Genomic DNA, 20,832 nt, shown 5'->3' with positions numbered 1-20,832 from the left:
TGAAAAGCTTTATAGCTAGTAAATCCATCACTAAGTTTTGTATTGTTTGTCCTTCCGCATGGCAAACTGGTGTTTTCCAAAGTGGTTACTTCATCTCCATTGCTGTTCAGGTACTTGCAATAGGATGGTGACCTTGGTAGAAATTCAGTTGCAGATGCTTACAACCAAAAGTGGGGTTTACAGTCCTTGAAATTCTATGGGAAATAGCTTACTGGAGATTTGGAGAAGAGAGTTCGTCTTTCAGCAGAGGAGGGGAACTTAACCTTGGCATCATGATTTTAGATCAAGGATATCAAGATCATACCCAAGTTGTTAATCAGAGGCATGGCTATTGCTCCAAAATACTTGGAAAATAAATCCTCTGTTACTGATATAATTGCCAGGTATAAGATGCATATATAGATGTCTATATACACATATATATATATGTGTGTGTGTGTAGTTAGACAGGTACACAGAGACTTCTTTTTTCACAAAAGCAGCCACTATCCTGCAACCTGATTGTTATTCGTTCTTGTTGCAGTTTTAGAGGTGTACTGGGGTGTCTCATATCACCCAGATTATCCTGGCTGATTTATCAGGAATTTCAAACTGTCTACTTGGGATACATTTAGCTGGGAATTGATCTAAATGGAGCATTTCCTGTGGGCCTGAATTTCTCATGTCATGGTTAAAAGAAGAAACTCCTGCTTAACTGGGTCAAGAACTCTATTAAATGGGATGTCTGTAGGGATTACATGGTGCTTAACTATGGGATTCTGGTCTTTGTGGTGCCTAGAGGCTAACAGTGCTGACATCTCTTCTTCATTTGGAAACAGCCATGATTATAGCTGCACTGTGCTAACACCCAGTCTAGAAAACTCTTGTTTAGCAGCAGTGATGTGTCCCTGGCTTTTGAAAAGGAGTTAGTATCAGCTGTACAATTCTCAGTTTTCTTTGTCAGTGTCTACAGGACTGCTGTACATGCCATGGCTGAAATGAGGCTAATCCTCATGGCAGAGCAGAGGTCTTTACTGCTTGTGTCCCTGGGTCACCTGTAACTCTTCAGTAAAGTAGTGGTGCAGGGCTGGATACGGCTGATACAAGTGAGAAAAATCAGTCTAAGTACCTAGATGGAAATGCAAAAAGCCACTGAAAATTATGGATCATATGGTCTGCCATAACCACTCCAGAACACGTAAGGTCTCTGCTAATGTGACAGCAAGGGAAAACCACATCCAAATTCTGAATACAGAAAAATAAGGACTCTGCCAGAATGCCTTGACAGGAAAAGTGATGACTGTTCATACCTTTTCAACAGGTATTCATAGAATCATACAATCATTAAGGTCAGAAGAGACCTGTGAGATCATCAAGTCCAACCTTCCACGGTCTTTGTGGAGCTGCTTCCCAGTTGTTTCAGTGACATAGGGCTATTGCTGCTTGCCCGATTCTGATGGAGACACAGCCAGGGGCAGCTGTTCTGGGAGGCCTATGGCATCTGGCAGGATACAGTGGTAAAGGTGGAGATCTTGAACACGCTTTTTTTGTACGGATTGTTCAGGGCCCAAGTTTCATTTCACTAGAGCATTTGGATTGTTCCACTTGGAACCAAATTAAGTCTAGGTGCACATTATTTATTTATTCTACATAGTAGAATATGATGTATTATTAAGGTATTTATTCTACATAAATAGTATCTATTCTCAAAACAGCCCAGATGCCAATCCAGGCATTTTCTGATAGTGGCATTGCCACACTAGTTGTCTGTTTCGCTTGGTTATAAAACAGTTTTCATCTTGTAGAAATATGACTTGAGATTACCTGTTTATGAAGAGCTTGTAGCTACTTTGTGTCCTTGACCCACTAAGTGGGGGGTCACATGACCTGTGCATCTCTGGAACTTTCCCTAAAATAAATAAAGGAAATTTCACAATTGAAGCAGTTGTAGCAGCACTTAGCATCCAATGCTGGGACAATTAAAACAGGCAAGAAATTTATACTGCTTACTTCCTCTCTTTTAGACTGGTTACCGTCCTCATTTGGACATAAATGGCTATTTAATAAGGTTAAGTGAATACTACCAGCAGTATCCCCAGTTCCCTAGTTATTGTTACCTCCTCTTCATAATCCTTCATGTGAATGTAATTTAGAAACTAGCTGCATAGGTACACTGGCTGTCATTTCCATCTGTATGGGGGTAATTTGTGAAACAGCTTCTTCTCCTCAGAAACTATGTCCAATTTTTGCATAAAATTGGGTGGGAAAAACCATTACATTTCTCTGGATTAATCAAAGTAGGATATAAAATCACTGAAATGAAAATATTTGTAAATATTCCACCAGTTATTTGGTACATTAAATATATTGTGAATGCTTTCACATCATAAAAATATGATGGGAGTATAGGATGGTTTGTGAGTTCTTAGCAAGTGAGATTTGTACTGGTTTTCACCTTCAGTAATCTCTGCTGCTACAGAAAGGATAGGTGTTGCATTGTTCAAATACATGAAAGCTGAAATTTAGAGGCAGAACAAGAAATGGTTTGCAAGTGGTAGCTCTATTAATGATTTTTGTAGCAGCAAAGATGTTTTAAATCATGCTCTCATGCACACAGTGTGGTTATTGGGGATGGTCCTGTGCAGGGCTAAGGGTTGGGCTCAATGATCCTTATGGGTCCCTTCCAACTCAGCATATTCTGTGATACTATGATTTAGGGAAGGAGGGAGAGGTTAAATTTTACTTCATTTAGATAATTTAATTGGTCTTATTTGAAGAATTACATATCAAACTATTACACGGGCAGAAAGATAGTGTGATAAGATGAACTATGTGGAAGCAATCATTTAGGTCAGCTTTTTCTCCAGATGAAATATTCATGCACTACACCCTGAGACCTCACTTCGAATTCCAAATGAAAACGTGACATTGAATTCTGGTATACCAACCAACCAAGTACAGTTTTACAAACTAGAAAATCTACAGTCATGTTCCTAAAATAAGCACAAACATGTGTTGGTTTTTTCCAAGCTGCAGATGGTAGTGACAAAATGTGGGATTTGAGATAAACTAGTTACCAAAGTTAAGATTCATTCCCATGTTCTAAAACGACATGCTTTTTAATGAGAAAACCTTGCAAAATTCTCTGCTTACACTGTGCTTTTCACATAATTGTACAAAAATACTTTGACAAGGACATAAAATTCCCCTTAGTTTTTCTGTATTGGCTGTTATGACAGTGGGACAACTTGGCTAGTTTCAGTGGCCAGATTGCCATGCTTTAATCACAGATTTAACACATTTCTGATGTTAAATTAACATGTGGCCCTCAAACTAGTCACTCCTGTAGATTATTACTTGATTATATCTTTAAAAGTACAGTCTTGATAGAGGTACTGATCTCCCTTGATAATGGTGCTCTACTAAATGGTAGCAGTTCTTTTCAGAGAAGAATGCATTTTCTTAATATATTATCTCATGAAAGAATGTCTGTGGCAAACAAGTTCTCACATTCCATGTTGACTCATGTATTTTTAGAGTCCTGCATTACAAAATCCTGAGTATAACACAGCTACTAGTGTTTCAGTGGAGACTGAGACATACACGAAGTCACTGCAATGAGCCTTTGTCCAGTTTATGACCAAATCTTTTTTTTTGAAAGGGCTTACAAAACAGTAAGTTTACCTCCACTGTGTGCAGTTAAGTATGCGACTGACACGTATGAGTCATGCAGGGAGAAGCTGCAGTCTCAGGTTCTTATTGCTGCTGATATTGACTGCAATTCTGGAGCTTCAGAAAAGTGTCTTTCAGGAGGAGAGCATTAACAGCAGTTGCACAACTAACCTCACTTTCCTCATTTTTGGAGCAACAGCAACTCTTTGCTCTTGGGAAGTATGAACACCTTGTCTAGGTGATCCTAGCTCAGATTCTAATTTATGCATAAAGATAAACATGCACAGCAGTGCTCCTCTTCCTCCTAAATTCCCTTCTTTGCTTCATAGCATCCCCCTACACTGTGATTTACGTGCCTTGGGAAGGGACTTGAATGATGTCTAACACAGTGTCTTCACTGAATGAATTCTTTCCTTAACAGTTTCTTTCATGCTGTTCCTGCCACAGAAGGATTGAAAGTGAAGATAAAACTCCAACTCTGATATCTCCAGACAACCTGGCATTTAGTACAACAAAAACAACACGCTGAGCGGGAAATATAAAATGGTTCTAGGACAAAAATGAAAAGAAAACAAAGGGGTTTTTGTTTTTTCCCTCAGATTTCAGAATCAGTCCCTTTGTTTTTTAAAGGGTTTGAAGAAACATTAATCTCCACCCTTCAAGACTTAGGTATTACTTATAGATTCAACTGATTTCAGTGCTGCCATCTTGACACTGCCCATCATATGCATTTGTGGGGGAGCTCCACCATTTCTCATCTGTATCAAGACCCCATGTGCTATAAACATACTCTAAGGCTTTGTGATCTGCTGAACAGCTTCACCTCAAAAAGGGGGCATAAAGCAAGAAAGAGGTGATGGTGCTGCATAGTAACCAGGGAATATATAGCTTTACATTAGGACACAAGAGAAAAAGAACCTAATCTAAGTATCTTTCTTCTCTACGATTTAGCACAAATATACTTCCCAAGTTACATAACCACAAGTTGCACGGGAGTACCTATCACCTGGTACACCTATACGTGGGTAGTGCCACATATACCAGCAAAGGACAAAAAAGATCAATACATAATTCATAAACACAATCTTTCATAAAAATCTTACCTCTTCTGTGTCCTCGGTTAGACAGTATCAAAGATGCACTTTCAGAAATACTATTAGAGTCACTATAGTCTGCAGAGAGTTGTCTGTAATCTTCTGTTGACTGACTATAATTCATTAATCTGGACCCTTTATCTGGAAACAGAAAAGGAATATGGTGATTCACATATTTCAGTTATAAATCATTGTATTTGCATGGTAATGTAAATAATGTTTGGCTTAACTAATTTTTATATAGTCTACATCTGTCTGTCTGTCTGTCTTCTAACATTGACTCCAGTTCCTTAAGGACTGGGGAAAGCTTGATGACTTCTATTATTTTCATAATCATATTCTGACCAAAAATAGTTTTCATAGTTCTCCTCAACCATTCCAAATAAAACAAATCTAATACATTAATTCTAGGCTACGTGTTTAACTGAAAGGTTACAAAGTGCAGATAACCTGCAAAGTTCTCATTCCTTATACTATGAGGCCCAAAACCTTCTGCTATAAAGTATTCTTTCTGTGTGCAGGGTGGACAATGCCTAGACACAATCCCCTACCAGAGTCAGATGCAGAAATTCCATTAAGGGGTCATCCTGAGTCATAAGGATGTACATATTTCTCTTGCATACTGACTTTTCTTTGGTTGCATTGTCTCTTATCCTTTTACAGAATCTCTGAGGGTAATAATTTTTAATTAGAAAAAAAAGGAAAGAAATGGAAGGCTGCCTTGCAAATGTGGCTCACACATTTTCAATGTAATCAACATCCTAATTCATTGAAGTCCTTCAGCAAGTGTAAGCCAAGTGACCCAAATTCCTGGAAAACACAGAGATCACACCAGATACAAAATCACTAGAATGAGTGTAAGGAAAATGGCAGGAATTTGGGGCTAATAGAGGGAGCAGCAGAATTTCCACCAGCTTATGCAAGTGTGAAACTGTAAGCTCAGTTTCTGAGTAAGTGAGTCAATATGTTTTGAGGGGTGGTTTGTCTGTATGTTTTGAAAAGAATCACCTTTTCTTATAACCCATAATACTTCATAGAAATGTTCCACATGTATTTAAGCATGTGTTTGATTTCTAACTGATTTAATGGAACATATATGTGATTTGCTGAATAGGAATTGGACTGCTCATATGCCTAATGTTGAGCATATCCAAAACAAGCCTGCATAGCTTGGGCCAACATTTCCCTTGCTCCAGGGTCACAGATCTCTGCTGAAGTGAACAGTACAATATAGAGACGAGAAAAAAGATAGAGTTAGATAATTACTCTGAGAGGTAATAAAATCTTGATCTTAGTCAAATGAAATGCAAAGTTGGTATATACTGCTTTATTTGTATAGTGACCAGGGTTTGGCCTTGCGTCTTGAAATCAATCCAGCAATTCATGTGTGAATTTATAAAACATCTTTTGAATAGAAAAATTAAATCAAAAAGAAAACACAAATCTTTGCATGAATAATCAAGTAGGAAGGATGACTATATATTCTTTAATGGCAACAGGATAACCTCACAGAATCCAACCTTCAAAAATACATTGGAGTGCACAAAACACAAAAACAGTTTTGAAAGTAGAGGTGTTTTATATGCACAGGTTTTATGCAAAGAGCTTTGAGAGTCGAATCTGTGCAAGCTGATTCGTTATCATTGCTTTGCAGCCCTGAGAGTACTGTCCTTTGTGGAACAAGGAAAAGAAACCTCGCTGACTTGCCTCAGAGTCTTTCCATCATGAAGTAATTTATATGTAAAGCAATAACTATCCTATCCAACACTACATGTAATCACTACAGCATGAAATTAAACAATTCATCTACCTTGGGAAAGACTCAGAAGAGGCTAGCTGTATCCTTATTAGAAAGTTCAGCTTATAAATCTTTCTTTACCTTGGTGAAAATTCATCTGGGAGGACAGTGGTGAGGTGTCCGGTATCTTCTCATGCAGCCTTTTCCTTATCACATGACTCCTGTTCAGCTGGGAGGCTGTGCTGTCTTCGGTGACCACCTGCTCTATCTAGAAGACAGTAATCTTGTGAGTCAATGTCATTTGATATGTGGACTTTAGACTCTCATACTGAAGCGATCCTTGCCCTCTGGCTGTCAGAGGCTGCTGATTTGCTTTGTATAAACAACTTCATCTCAGATTAACACAAAGCTGGACTGAGTATTGTTGGCTCCATGCTCTCATGCCAGCTGAGTTTAAGAGGGGACACCCTCTGTAACAGTAGTAAATAGAGTAGTAAAGAGTGCAAGTGGAAAAGTCATCTCAGAATGTTAATGACTACTGGTTGAAAACAGAAAAAAAATTGTGGTGTGTTTTCTTCCATTGTCTTGCAGCTTGTCAATAAAAATGTTTTTTGATATTTCAGATTTTGAAAAAGACTCAGGTGTTCACATATTAAAGACCTCATGTGGTCAGGCTTGATTGCACAGCAAATGTTCAGTTCCACTCAAGGACAATGAATTAATTTCTCAATATGATGTAAATGTGATTTCTTTGAATTTCACAAAGTCTGAAACCAGAGTGGCAATGGAGAAATCTTTTGTCTACAGTCCATTCCTTTGGCCAATATGAAGTCCCTGTAAAGGTTATGGTTGCTTCAGTATTAACCAAAGAAATTAAGATACTGTAAGTGCAAAAGCTGGATTTGTATTACTTCCCAGGAGTGTACAAGTGATGTCTGAGACAGCTTCATTGCTTCATTTGCTTGTACACATGCCCACTCAATTTCCTGCTTAGAAGTTTTGAAACAAATCTCACTTCCTTAATCCATACAAACATTAATTTCAGCCAATTGTTTACCTATATCCCATGTTGCTGTCAGCTCTCTCACCAGAGAAATGGAGATGATTAGAGTATGAGAGTAGTACCTACCTCACTGACACTTCCCAGTGCAAACTGGACCATTTTCTTTACATAGACATTTGCTGGTAAGGAAGCAGATTCCTTCTGATGTGCCTCACATGCTTCCAGGATTGATTCAGGAGAAAATCTTTTATGTGGCAGATCTTCACAAAGTGTTAGAAGGAGCGTGTGTAGTTGGTCACTCAGCTGGAGGGACTGAGCCAAAATAGAAGTAGTGTTAAATAACATCTCCCAGGGGATTGAAATCCTGTGTAAACTGGGACCAGGAATTTCTGTAAGCCTTTCACCCTGAGTGAGAAATGGGTACTGAATTCCTTTAGACTTTGGGAACATTCCAGACAAGCAGCCAAACAGCACTAAATGAAGCCTCTAATGGGATCCAGGATAGCCTTGGAGGGAATTGGCATCTCTAAGAAGTCATCAGCCCAATTAGGCACTTCTTGGTGACAGACAACAGTTCAGTTTGCTCCAGAGCTTTGCTAATTAGACTGTGAATCAAAGATCCTTGCAAGTAAGATATGTGGTAGCGTTAGCTTCAAAAAGGTGAGGACTTATACCCACCAAAACTGTTGCCATAGAGACCAGATACTTAAATTTTAGGGCCATTTAGCTTATAAAGCCTTTTCTCTTAGAACGTGTATACACATGAAAAGGAGGTTAAATCTACTAAAAGCTTGTGCTTTTCAAATCAAGAACAAGCACCCAAAAGCATCAATATAGAAATGAAGCAAAATGTGTTCTACAAGTCTTAGAAAGGATTCCCAGTAAGCAAGAAATTCATAATTTCAGCGAGTAGAGATACTGGTAGAATTTGCTCAGAAACAAAGAGAGTTACTTAGTTTTAATCCTGCATCCTATTTTTGAAAAAGCACATAAATGCGCACAGCATTTCAATCATGCCAATGTGACATTTTTCTTTTAGCCCTTCCTATCTTAGAATAATAGAATCATAGAATAACTTAGGTTGGAAAATACCTTTAATATTGAATCAATCATAAACCCAGCACTGGCAAATCGACCACTAAATCATGTCCCCAAGTGCCACATCTACACATCTTTTAGATACATCCAGGGATGGTGACTCAGCAACTTCCCTGGGTAGCTTGTTCCTTATTGTCTTGGAATAAATAATCTTCACTCTTGAAATTGAGGTATAATTCATCTTAATGAGAACAATTCTGGGTTTTGAAGAAAAAGGAAAAAAAAAAGGAAAGTAAAGATGAGGTCCAACTAAATTTCCTGATTTGGGTGAATTGGTATTTTTGGTGCAGACTGAATCATGACACAAGCTTTCCAATTCTTTCTAGTGATCCAAAACATAAAGCCCCTCTTACCAAGACCTCAGATTATGCCTCTCAATCTTTGAACCTACCAGAATAAAAGAAAACAACAGTTTGTGTTACTGGCCTGGTTTGGAGGAACCTGGTAATCTGCTGACCAGTAGAGGGTCATTCCTAAGGAATACACCAACATCTGTCAAAACAGGAAAGAAAACCCTGTGTGAAGTCATTATTAAGTACAGAAAAGCCTCATACGAGAGATATCATCTTTTTGTGGCTTTGGTCACAAAATGGTAGAAGTCAAACAGATAATTTTTTTTTTTTAAACTAGACTAAACTTATCTGAAAGTACAATAGTTGATCTTGTAGCATGCAGCTAGTAATGTCCAGCCTGAGGGACTGAGCCAGGTTGCCTTCTACTCAATCATGTCTTAAGTAGGGAAAGAAATTTGAACTCCTTTCTTAGTTTTGAAGTTCTCCCACTGCCAATTAAAGATCTCCCCTACCTGTGGGACTGATTAGTACTCACATCCAGGAAAATAATTACTGGACTAAGGGCTGCCTATTCCACGGCGTCATGTTTTTGCCTGGTCTCTAAATGATCAGTTATGTGGGAACCTGAAAATACTTTGTTCTGCCTGAGGGAAGTATGCACTGATGTGGTCTGAGTGGTATTTAAGACTTTTAGGTACCTGAGTGTTGTATCTTACTGTCTTGCCAGAGAGACTCATTTGTCAGAGAGAAGAAAAATAAATTGTCCACAAAGCTGAATGTATTTCTGACTTCCTGGAAGTGCTTCCACTCTCTGATTGTATAGATACTGCAATCCTGCTGCTTCTGGGATTGCAATTACCATATCTGGTGAAACAGTGTTCATAGAAATATTCTTCCTTTCTGTGGGCCTTTGCAAATAATACATTTCTGCAGATCTTGAGGACTGATGTTCAAAATTGACTTTGATGTTGACATGCATGCTAATGCAATGGCAAGACACATGTAAATCTTTCTAACTGTAGTCTAATTTGATTAGTCGTATTAGAAATGGAGTGGGGCAGCAGGTACCTGGTATGCTGCATTAAAACTCACAAGCTTGTCTTCAAGAGGTACCGTCAAGATTTACTTTGTAATATACCTCACCTTTGTTAGTCCAAAGCGCTGGTTTTTACTTTGTCTGTGGAGCAGTTCTGGTGGACTGAAAGGCAGAGCTTCTGTCTGAGATGCATTGTTTTGGAAGGACAAATTTCCTTCAGCAGACAGTAGTACTGACCATGGGCAAATCACACAGATGGCAGGGTCTGAAAAATATTGAGGTAGGTAAGGGAGACCTTAGTGTTGAATGCACTGCACTCAGAAAATCATATTTCTGGCATCTCACCTGTACAGCCAAACTAATCACTGATGTTTCCTGAAGATGTACCCAAAATGCCTTGCCTGACTTCCCAGCCTGACCTCAGACTTGCCTTGTCACTGTGGTGACAAGGTGCCTTGCCTGCTGATCGCTGGGCTGTCTGACCCTGGTTGTCCACACCACACCTGATCCTGACTCAGTTTCCCAGCTTGACCTCTGACCTGCCTTGTTACTACAAACTTGTGTGGTGGTTGGATTCTCAGTTATCAACCCCAGACCTACTCTGATCATCTTCTTTGGATACTGTGGGATAGAGCCCTGGCTGGCACAGCCCCTGCTGACACCCTTGTGGGTCCTTGAGTCTGGGCTCCTTCCTAAGAAAAATCTTGACCTCTCTCTTCCCTGAAAAAATCTGTTTGAAGGTATCTCAGAAATGGACTGGATTCTGATTGCAAATGTCTGAATACTCTTAAAAAAATATCACTGCAGAAATCCACTGAGGTTGGTCCCAGTGGTGTGAAGCAGGAATGGCAGCATGAGGATGGGTAGTCTGCTGTAAACACTGAACTGGCATACATGCAGTAAATGAATTTGACCAAAGACATCCAAGTGATTTCATTAAAATACTCATTAAAAAACAATGATAAACAACATCTAAGATCAATATGTTTACTCCAGAAAGAGGAAAAGTTGCATTAACTATGACAATATTTAGTCACTGTGTTTCAGGAAATATAGATAATTTAAAAATAAAAAGTTGGCTGTTAAACCACTCTTCAGTCTAGAATGTGAGAAGAGAGACCATTCAGATCTTTGCTGGAGAAGTGCTCAGAAATGTGCCCTAGATGCTTTGGTATTTTAGCATTTAAAAATTGTATATTAAAAAAGGTCTACTTAGTTCTTATGCATGGTGACCTTAACATCAGGAAAATGGATAGTAAAGATAGGTAAAATGTTAAGCTGGGAACTCATACACACCTAGGAGATTTGTATAGCCAGAGGACCCAAAGATTCAAGACTTAGGGACAGACCACTGGTATTTGCAACAATTGAGGCATTTATTTCTTTAGAAAATTAAAAGTCTTAAAATCATCAGCTAGCCTTCTCTTTTGCTCCTTCCCCATTTTCTGTAGTTAAAGTACGCAAGTACAAGTAGCACATGCTAGGAAGCTTGTCTGTTTTAGAAACAGGCAGTCAGCTTGTACTTCAGCCTCCATGAAGAACACCTGGCCTTCTGTCATGTTGGCCAGCCAATGTCTGAGCATTCCTGCCTAACCCATCGGTGCCCAAGCACACTGGAAATATTGCTATTAGCAAATGGTGTTTACCATCACAAGGTCTAGCAGGATTTATTACATCAAGCACAGTGAAGCAAACGTGGCAGTAGTAGCCCTGAGAAGAAGCTGATTCCAAAAGCAATATAGTTGTAATTATGTGATGTGGAGCCACAGATATGCCTTAGTCAGCTGGGATGATGCTATGCAGAGGCAGGTAACCTCCCCTGCCCTGCAAGAAACTGGAGGACTGGGCATTCAGCTTCAAAATGTCTCCAGCTTGGCATCACTTCTGGACTTCAGCTCTCTACAAACAGCAGCACTAAAAGACTCAGTTTCTGGGGAGGCGAGCCAGGGGGGCAGATCTGTGGAGGATCTGGGGGTGGATACTTCTTGTATCAGACCATAACCTGTGGAACCCCTAGACACAGGTGCATGCCTTTGTACTCATTGCACCAGAAGGTCTTCATTAAAGACCTGCTCTGTATCTTACCTATACTAAATTTGCCTGGTGAGTTTTTTTTCTCCCCGATCTTTAGGCAACATTATTAGCAGCATGCTGTCATTGCTGTTAGTGCTTTTTGTCTTAAAAACAAACAAACAAATGCAACAGAGGTAAAATAACTCAATAATTAATTTCCAATGGTAAGAACTATAAAAAGATACTTTTCACCTCACCTTTGTGAAGATCCTCCAGAAGCTGTATTGTGGACAGGTACAGAAGTGCCCATATTTCTTCTTCCTCCAAAGGGCTTCCTTTTGCCCACAGGACCTCGGCCAATGTTACACAGGAACTGCTCATGCCTGCTGCAGTAAATACCAGATTTTGGACACACTAAAATAGACTGAATTGCTCAAGACAAACCATACTGATTATAACTGTACCCTTCTCTCACAGGAAGAAATACATTGTGAAACATCCTGCTTTTTTGTTCAGAAAAGGTAGATATTGCTGATCCCTGTCTTAATCTGAGTAAGAGTAAATAAAAGAGACTGGACTAAGTGACTTCATGTAATCTTTTTGAGCCCTTTTATTCATCATTTGAAACCAAACACAAGATTCTGTGGAGCAAATAGCTTTTACTCAAGAGATCCTTCATGAATATGTGCTGTTCAGACTTTGTGAGTAGTTATTTGAATGGCAGGGGATTGATTTTGCTGCTTAATTGGATGCTCTTTTCTGTAAAAACGTGACAGAGTTAATCTAGGAAAAAAAGAATGGCAAAGCAAAAGATGCACTGTAACATGAAAGGTTTATAAACAGTCCAACAGAACAATTGAGTTTCATTCATTGCTCAGCAGATTGATCAGTAAAAGCTTGTAGACTCTTACTGAATTCACTGATGATAGATTTTCTTGCTCAGATATCTGAGACTCAATACTTGCAGTTCATCCATTCCAATATACATATAAACTTGCTTTATTTCACTAAACCAAATTAAAAGATGGTTCTCTCTTTGGGCTGCCGAATAGCATTTTAGTGGCTCCCAGCACACTGTCCTATCTGATAGGTACATAAGACCTGGTGTATTGAAAAAGAATGTGGGTCCACACACTCTCCCTATTTTGTCTTAGTTGCAACACAGCATCCAGATCATTTAGACAAAGGGATTCTGTAGTGAATCATAATTTCATGTGTTACCTACTGGAAAGTATTTTCCTAATCCCAGCCAACTACAAACTGACTTGTGACTTGAAGTATCAAGGCTGCTTTTCCTTCAAATGTTTTTCATGCTAAATATTGTCAAAGAAGGTTTTGTTCTTCATCAGCGGGTCTGATCTTTCCATTTAACCAGTTTTACATTTTTATAAATTACTAATTTAGGCAGAACTGCTCTAGGTCTGCACAAGCTTAAAATTTAAAAAAAAAATTTTTAACAGCTTTTGCTGTTACTCTCCTATAACAGTGAGCTCCACAGGTTCCTTTTAGGCTGTGTTAATAGGGGCATAATGAGAAAAGTTAGAAGTGATCCACTTATTTGAGGTTTTGACAATGTCTGTAGACCAGCAAGTGAGGACACTATAGCCTGGGATGCTATTGTCTCATACAAGACTATAAACACCACTGTAAATTGAGTTCACTTACAGCCTGAAAACTCATCTTCCCTCCTAACAATTTCTTCACTCTCTGTACACAGTCCACTTACTGCTACTGTTTGCTCTCTGCCTGCAATGGAATTCACTGTGTCTTACAGCTGATTGCTTTGCCAGCTTCCCATTCGTTATGGAGTCTTCAAGGGGTCACTGCAAGAGCATTACAGTGTTCTGCAGGACCAACTTGTTGCTGATTAACAGACTACTCAGACTTTGCTTCATGGGGTCTTGTCCTGGCTCGCTAGCTTCCAAACAAGGAATCACAACATAGGAAGAATGATCCCTTGTTGCAATCACTACAGGATTATAAACCAACCTAGTGACATTTTAAACAGAACCAGAGTCCTAATTTTAGTCTCTGCAGCTTCAAAGGGCAGTAAATCTTCTTACAAACCTAACCTTAATTAGAAGAGACAGACAAATCTTCTTAGTCTAAGCCATCACCATTTCTCTTAATAATAAATTACTGTGATAGCATTTCACTTAACCCTATGGTACTGGGACTAAGCAATCAATTCACCTTCCCAGGGCTAAAATCTTTGTGGGTTCTCCATATAGGTAATCCACCAGATTGTACTTAGTGCTGTTTTATTTGAGACTGTGATGGGGGAAGGAGCACTACATCCCCCAATTCAGATAGAAAGTGCTTTAACCAGTTTTATTTCAGTGCTGATATTTCTAACTAGCTTAAGTTAGTCAATAAGCAACTAAAGTGCAGGTGTTACAACTTCATAGAACCGAAGTGAAATCAGCAGTCCCATCAGAGATGCTTAACTTTTGTAGTGAATGTTTTTTTCTAAGAGTAAAAGTAATGTCTCAGATCAATACTAAATTTGAATTAAATGAATTCTGCTATCAGTGATGTGCAAACTTCTTCCAAAAAGTGTTAGACTGTATGGCCATGGAAATCATAATCTCTTTAAAGTGTAATAAATTATTGCTTTAAAGTAATGTATAGTTAAGCAATGTGCTATTTTACAAGCAAATTGCTAATTGGTTTTTAAACACACTCGGAATGTCCTGTAGTTTTAGGCTGTATTTTTAACTTCTGATTTTGAAGACCAACATGATGTGATATTTGACAAAAATGTAACTGTGTGAATGCTTGGGGAAAAAAATACATCTCATTTCCTTTTATAGCCAGGCTATGCTATGTAAATTATACAACACTAAAAGTGATGGAAAGATATTGTTATCATTATAGCACTGCCCATATCCATGGTCCCTCAATTTAATAAAAGCTGTGATCCAGAACCAAACAATTCTGGTCTTTAAACAAGATACAAGTGATAAGACAAAGCAGACAAATTAGAAGGCAAGAAGGAAAAAGTTAACAGCAACCTTGCAAAAATGGACTTTTGCAGTAACACTGCATATCAGGAAATGATGCTGGATCTGGTTGAGCCTGCATGGAAAAATTAGAGCAGCAGAATGTAATCACCCACTTTGGAGTTTACCTAGAATATAGAGGTTAATGTTTTTGTGACTGGAAAAAGTAGCGAAGGGCTTCTAGTGCCAATTTGTGCTTTGAGATCAAAGGTGAATTCTGCTGATTTCTATGGAAGAAGGTAGTGCCATCCAAATTAGCCTAAAATGTCCTCTCCATTCTAATCTTTGTAACACAGTTTTTTATTATATGGACTCTCTCAAGTCAAAAGATTTTCCCCTACTCTTCTTGCATAGATATGAAAGGCACATTGAGGTGAGGATAACCCACCATTTTCCCACCAACATCCACCTATTTATCACATTTCTTTCTAAATTATATTATTCAGTTTTGGTACGTTTCATTTTATCATTTGTGCAAACTTTTATCTACTGAAAGCTAGAATCAATGAAGGAAATTTAATTTATCATAAAAGTTAATGAACTACAGCTTTGCATCTGAACTTGACACTTAATAATAATTGTGCATTAGTAATTTCATATGCCAGGGTCACTTCATGTGCAATTTGGCTTCATTAGATTTGGCAGTCATATTTAGCAAAAAGTAAAAGAGCAACTTGACTTTTGTCAATCTTCATCTTTACTTTTGCTATTTTGTTTACTGTATAAAGACAACAAAAGAGCTAAAAACTATTACTTTTGTAGGAAAACTGACCTTCCCTTATCAAACACAGTCATGTGCATTAAATATCCTAAAGAGGAATGGATCATCTGGATTCCTAACTAAACTTTTCACGCACACTTCTCAGAGGGAATTTACTGCAGAGTCGGTTCAGCTGTAGAATCAGTTTCATGGCATGAAAGTCTTAATCCACTATCTGGATGATGGTGAAAAACACAGGTAAAGGAGATCATAGGACACACCAGGGAACAAGATGATGAGGAAGGAGAAATCACACTTAGGTTTTGAAAATATGGAGTCAAGTTTGTTTCTGGTCTACTTTTAAAGACATGAAGCGAGAACAGATTTGCCCCATCTGGGCACCCTGAAGAACAACTGGAAATTAAGACTTTGGCAAAAAAGTTTCTGTATGAACACAACAACAACAACAACAATAACAACAAAGGATTAACCTTGGTAGGAACCAAGCATTCTGTGAGCTGGAAAGGCTTCTGTCTAATCAGAAATGCCTTTCAATTTTTACTGCCTGGAAGGTGTTCTTGCAGAAGTCTTGTCTTTCATCTGACTGAACTTTCAGTTCTGCTTCATTACTTCATCTGTATATTGCAAAATACCTAGCTGGAAGTGTAACCAACTTTTAATTTGCTGGATGGTGTAAACAAATGTAGATTTTTTAAATAGTTCTGTCTGGGAAGGGTGTATTGCCTATTTATGGTTTGGACATAAATGCCCATCACAGCCCCTCTACTAGAGGTGAATAATTGATTTTGACATGAGCGAGTCAGAGAGAGGCCACTCAAGTAGGTCCCCTCACAGATCTGAGAGGTTGCTAACATCGGCCACTAACCTCACTAAAAGAGTTGGAGTGCAGGCTTGTATTGACAGGAAAGTGAGAAGGGGCTTGGAGTGTAATTTCTTCCATTTGCACCACTGTATCCAGAAAAAGTTCTATACTCATAACACTCCATGGAAGCTGGTGTAAACCCACTGCACTTGAAAATACATGAAATTGGCTAATACTGATTTTGATGAATTTAACTGCAATGACTGAATATTCATCTGTCACTTTCAAGGACAACTTTAGAGACAAGGATTTGTTTCTTCTAGTGTGGCGTTGAAGGACACATTGATAAAACTACACACAAGTCTATAAAAAGATGGTCTTTAGCCAACTTTCTCTAGATACAGTATTTTTCTTAGCCTCCTATCCCTTTCAGCTGTTGTACTCCGATTTCTTAGCTATATTAGTGGTCCCCTTTAGGATAGTCAAAAAGCACCTTCTGTAAATAAATGACCAAACCCAAGGGGACCCAATCCTCCTTCAGTATAGCCAAAGGAAAAACTTCTTGTATCAGTGGCAGCAAGCTGCAATGGAGGGAAAAAACTTCCTGGAAGAAGGGAATTAGCCAGAGGACCTCAGGCGCTCTTCTGCAAGATGTCAAGCAATCTGCTTTCAAGATTTCTGATCAAACTCCAGGAAATATGGGAACCTGAAGTGATATTTTTCTAGAGTATTGGAGGGCTAATAGACTGATTTTAAGGGCTGAAAAGGGGTCCAGAAAGACAGATTAGCAAAACAGATTTGTTAATTCTGAAATATCTTTTAGAGTGAAAAGGAACTAGGAAAATGCATTTTTAGTCATCATTCTTTTACTTGACCTGAGGTGCTGGACAATGGGTTAATTAACATATCAATAATGCAATTTCTGATCGTACCCAGGTGAGGACTTTGACTGAGATAAAATCAGTCTGGATATCCTATCTCTTGGTTTTCCTCTGTGGTTCCACCCCTCAAAGATTAATAATTTACAGTAACACATTGCTTTGAAGTGCCTTATGTTTGAGAGTAGCCCAGTGATGAATGTGTATCTTTACATCTTTATGACACAAAAGTTCAGAAACTTCATCAAAAGGGACTGAAAATTCATGGATAACTAGAAGTAAATTAAAACACAAATATTCTCTCACTAAAGGCAAGACAAATTCTTTTTTAATACCAAGTATTCCAAATACCCTAAGAAAAGTTCTTGCAGTGCATCTCAGGACTGGCTGCATAATAAATCAAATTTGGAATACAAAATTAGCAGGATTAAAAACAGGACCAGTATTAACATTTAGATTGAGCTATAGTTTCAAAATCATCAGTGATAATTCCGAAGTAAATTTACAAAATTTATCAACAGTCTGTCCTGAGCCTAGCCCATCAATGTGACACAACAAAGGAAGAACCATTTCTGGAGTCACAAAGGGAGAAGGAATGATGCACCGAGCATCAATCTTACTGCCTTTGACATCTCTGAGTCATGGTGGCAGGAACAGCATTTGGCATGAACCTGAACCAGGGCCAGAATCATCTTTCTGCATTCAGTAGGAGGTATTTCAGGGAAGATATTTAACTGATTTGCTTATGCTCTTAAAAATTATATAGTTATAAAAATGAATGTAGAGACAGTTTTGAAATTTAAAATTATCCTAGTGTGCATAAAGATTAAATATTTGATGTACATAATAATTTCTGAATTGAAATGGGAAAATATGGCTTGCTTTTTATAGAGGCACAAGATTATTCCATAGTACTTATGTATTAATCTGATTCTGGGTCTCTACAGACAGTTTGGGATCAGTGAAACAATTTGCCCCACTCCTGAGTGTCTACACTAAAATACTCTTAAATGAACAATTTTCACATGAGAATCACAATCTTCTGTTCCTCAAGGCTGAATTTTTTGCTTCTTAAAAACAAATAAACAAACAAAACCAATAAACAAACCCTGTAAATTAGAATACTGCATAAAGATTATTAGAGATGTTGGTCTCCAAAATATCTATGACTAGGTAGCTAGGAGATACTGAAGAATCAGTGAAAGTTGTGGCCAAACTGTCAGTGACAACCCTAAATTTCTTTTGGTTTGCATCTGATTCATAACAAGCCTCAAAACTGTAATGTGCAAGTGGCTACAGAGGAAGGAAGATGATCACATCAGTCTGTAACTGTGAGCTTTGAATAGGGTCGGACTGTATATATTGTGTTGATGATTGTTCTGATTTAAGATTTCAAGTTGTGTTCTGTTTCTGAAGAACAGTACTCTTCCATAAGAAAAATTAAGGTTATAAAAAGTACAGTGTAGAAAGTATTTACTAAGAAATGACAACTAAATATATTTGGTTTATAGGCACTATTCATCTATAGCATTTAAAATTGAAAACCCCAGTAAATTCTCAAAATATATTAAACTGTTCAAATTGAATTGACTGAATATTGTTGCTATCACCAAACTAATGACTGTTACTGATAATCTATGGGAAAATAGAGAAAAAACTGTATTGAAAATAAATGCAATATAGTATCTTAATCATAAATGTATGCATATGTTAGAGAAATGTAAAGGGAAAGAATTTAGGGAGAGTAGGTGCCCTCACCATGTACTTTAGACTTTCTTAAATGTTACATCAAACTCCAAGCTTCTTCTGTATATAATGAATGTTGGGCCCAATACAGTAACCTTTGGTATATTTAAATGGTTCTTAATACATGCTATCATTCATGGTAACATGGTTTTTATCTGGATACATAAGCGTAGTAACTGGATAAAAAGCTGGATATGTGGCTTTGCTTAAGTACAAACTACCGTATTACAGTGCTGCTTGTCCATAAAATACCAATAAATTTTAGCTATATGGAAAGTTGCAAGAGACTGAAGAGAGCACATTTTTTAAAAGTTCAGGTTTAAAATTAATTTAAGTCATAATGTGATTTATTCATATATATTCCATATACAAATTTTATACTCCAATTCACTGTACATTTGTTATAATTGTGAAGAGAATATACCTTATTCCTCATACCAGAGAGATGAATCTCATTAAGTATGAAATTTAACTCTCTGAAATATGGGTTTATAATTGGAATAAACTCTTAAAATGCTGTTAAAAACTTCTGTTTGACTAAAGTAGACAGGCGGAACCAAATATGTAAACACCGACGAGTCAATAAGGGAGTTGCCTTGTTGCTAAAGAATGACTTTCCTTAGAAAGATTACATCCCAGAAATCATAGCTGGAATGATACAGCCTTCACTACACAGTATTTTTTCATTCTCTAATGTAAATTTCTTTATTTTATTTTCTTTCCTTTCTAAGAACATATATTTTAATCAATAGGAGACTTAATCAGACTATTGTAAAGTATTCAGCACTCAAGGGGGATAAAATTTCATTGCTGCAGAGAGACACATTTCTTTGCTACGAAATCATGAACTTGACATGGGTTGGGCCAGTCTCTAAAAAAAGTCTAATCTTTGAAAGAGAGAGTTGAAATCTGGTTCCTGAATAGTGTGGTTATGTGCCTCTCTGTAGTGACTTTCATGAGCTGAGTGCTAAAAGATGTGACTTCATTACAAGATCTTCATCACAAGACATTGTTCCTCAAAGACACAAAACATTATTGATTCCAAAACAAAATGTAGAAAACTCCGGCACCCTACAGAATCAGATTTACAGGGTCAAATTGTTATTTCCTCTCTACCTCAAAGGGAACCCACCTGTGAATTTCAAGAGGAGAATATTCCACTGGCTGCAGCCAGTTTGAAAATAGATATTCTTTCAGTAGAAATGCATAAAAACATGACACGGGATAACTGCAATTGAAAGTGGTGCTCTGCTTGTTCTTGCTAACTTTATATGCCCTTTCTCCTCTGCCCTTTGGCTGATGCCAAATACCAAGGACCTCCTAGAGTATCTGCCTATGACAGAGAGCCACAGCCATTCTTCTTTTTTTTTCTTTTTTTCATGCACCTTTCATAAAAGCTCACTCTACATGACAGTAGACCAGACTGGTGGCCTAGAACTGAATCTAATACATCTAACACATAATCCACATACCAGCACTTCAAAGATTGAAGCTTCAAAGCCATGCTGTCTGCTGCTGCCGTGCCAGAAATAATAGAACCCAAGCACCATAGTAGTATTTCTCTTTTATGTTTATTGATTTATGTCCTTTTTAAGGCATTATGTAATTCTCTGCAATGAGGCAGCCTCCTTCCAGACAGAGGAACAGGGAATGAAGGGCCAAATGATATGCTGATGCTGAGGTTAACAGGCAGCACCACAACACAGGTAAAAGAACCTGAGTAGACTTTTACACTTTCTTCTTCATGTACCAAAGAA

General features: G+C 38.0%; 2 protein-coding genes across 2 annotated transcripts in view; one reads left to right on the top strand and one right to left on the bottom strand.

The window, feature by feature from the left end:
• MAPK8 (mitogen-activated protein kinase 8) overlaps positions 1-20,832 on the top strand; it is a 183,516-nt gene that overhangs the window by 107,570 nt on the left and 55,114 nt on the right. The window lies entirely within an intron of this gene.
• FRMPD2 (FERM and PDZ domain containing 2) overlaps positions 1-20,832 on the bottom strand; it is a 73,532-nt gene that overhangs the window by 51,677 nt on the left and 1,023 nt on the right. The window contains exons 2-8 of the mRNA XM_027718356.2: positions 12,184-12,312; positions 10,021-10,178; positions 9,011-9,076; positions 7,613-7,798; positions 6,625-6,751; positions 4,755-4,886; positions 1,804-1,888 (exon numbers count right to left, since the gene is read on the bottom strand). Coding sequence (XP_027574157.2) covers positions 1,804-1,888; positions 4,755-4,886; positions 6,625-6,751; positions 7,613-7,798; positions 9,011-9,076; positions 10,021-10,178; positions 12,184-12,307 — 878 coding nt within the window. The 5' untranslated portion in view covers positions 12,308-12,312. The remainder of the gene's footprint in view (positions 1-1,803; positions 1,889-4,754; positions 4,887-6,624; positions 6,752-7,612; positions 7,799-9,010; positions 9,077-10,020; positions 10,179-12,183; positions 12,313-20,832) is intronic.

This window comes from Pipra filicauda, unplaced genomic scaffold (assembly GCF_003945595.2).
Source record: "Pipra filicauda isolate LSUMZ 115617 unplaced genomic scaffold, ASM394559v2 scaffold96_size2947999_pilon, whole genome shotgun sequence".
NCBI classification, from domain to species: domain Eukaryota; kingdom Metazoa; phylum Chordata; class Aves; order Passeriformes; family Pipridae; genus Pipra; species Pipra filicauda.
The sequence above is the reverse complement of the archived record's forward strand: the minus strand, read 5'-3'. Positions and strand labels throughout refer to the sequence as shown.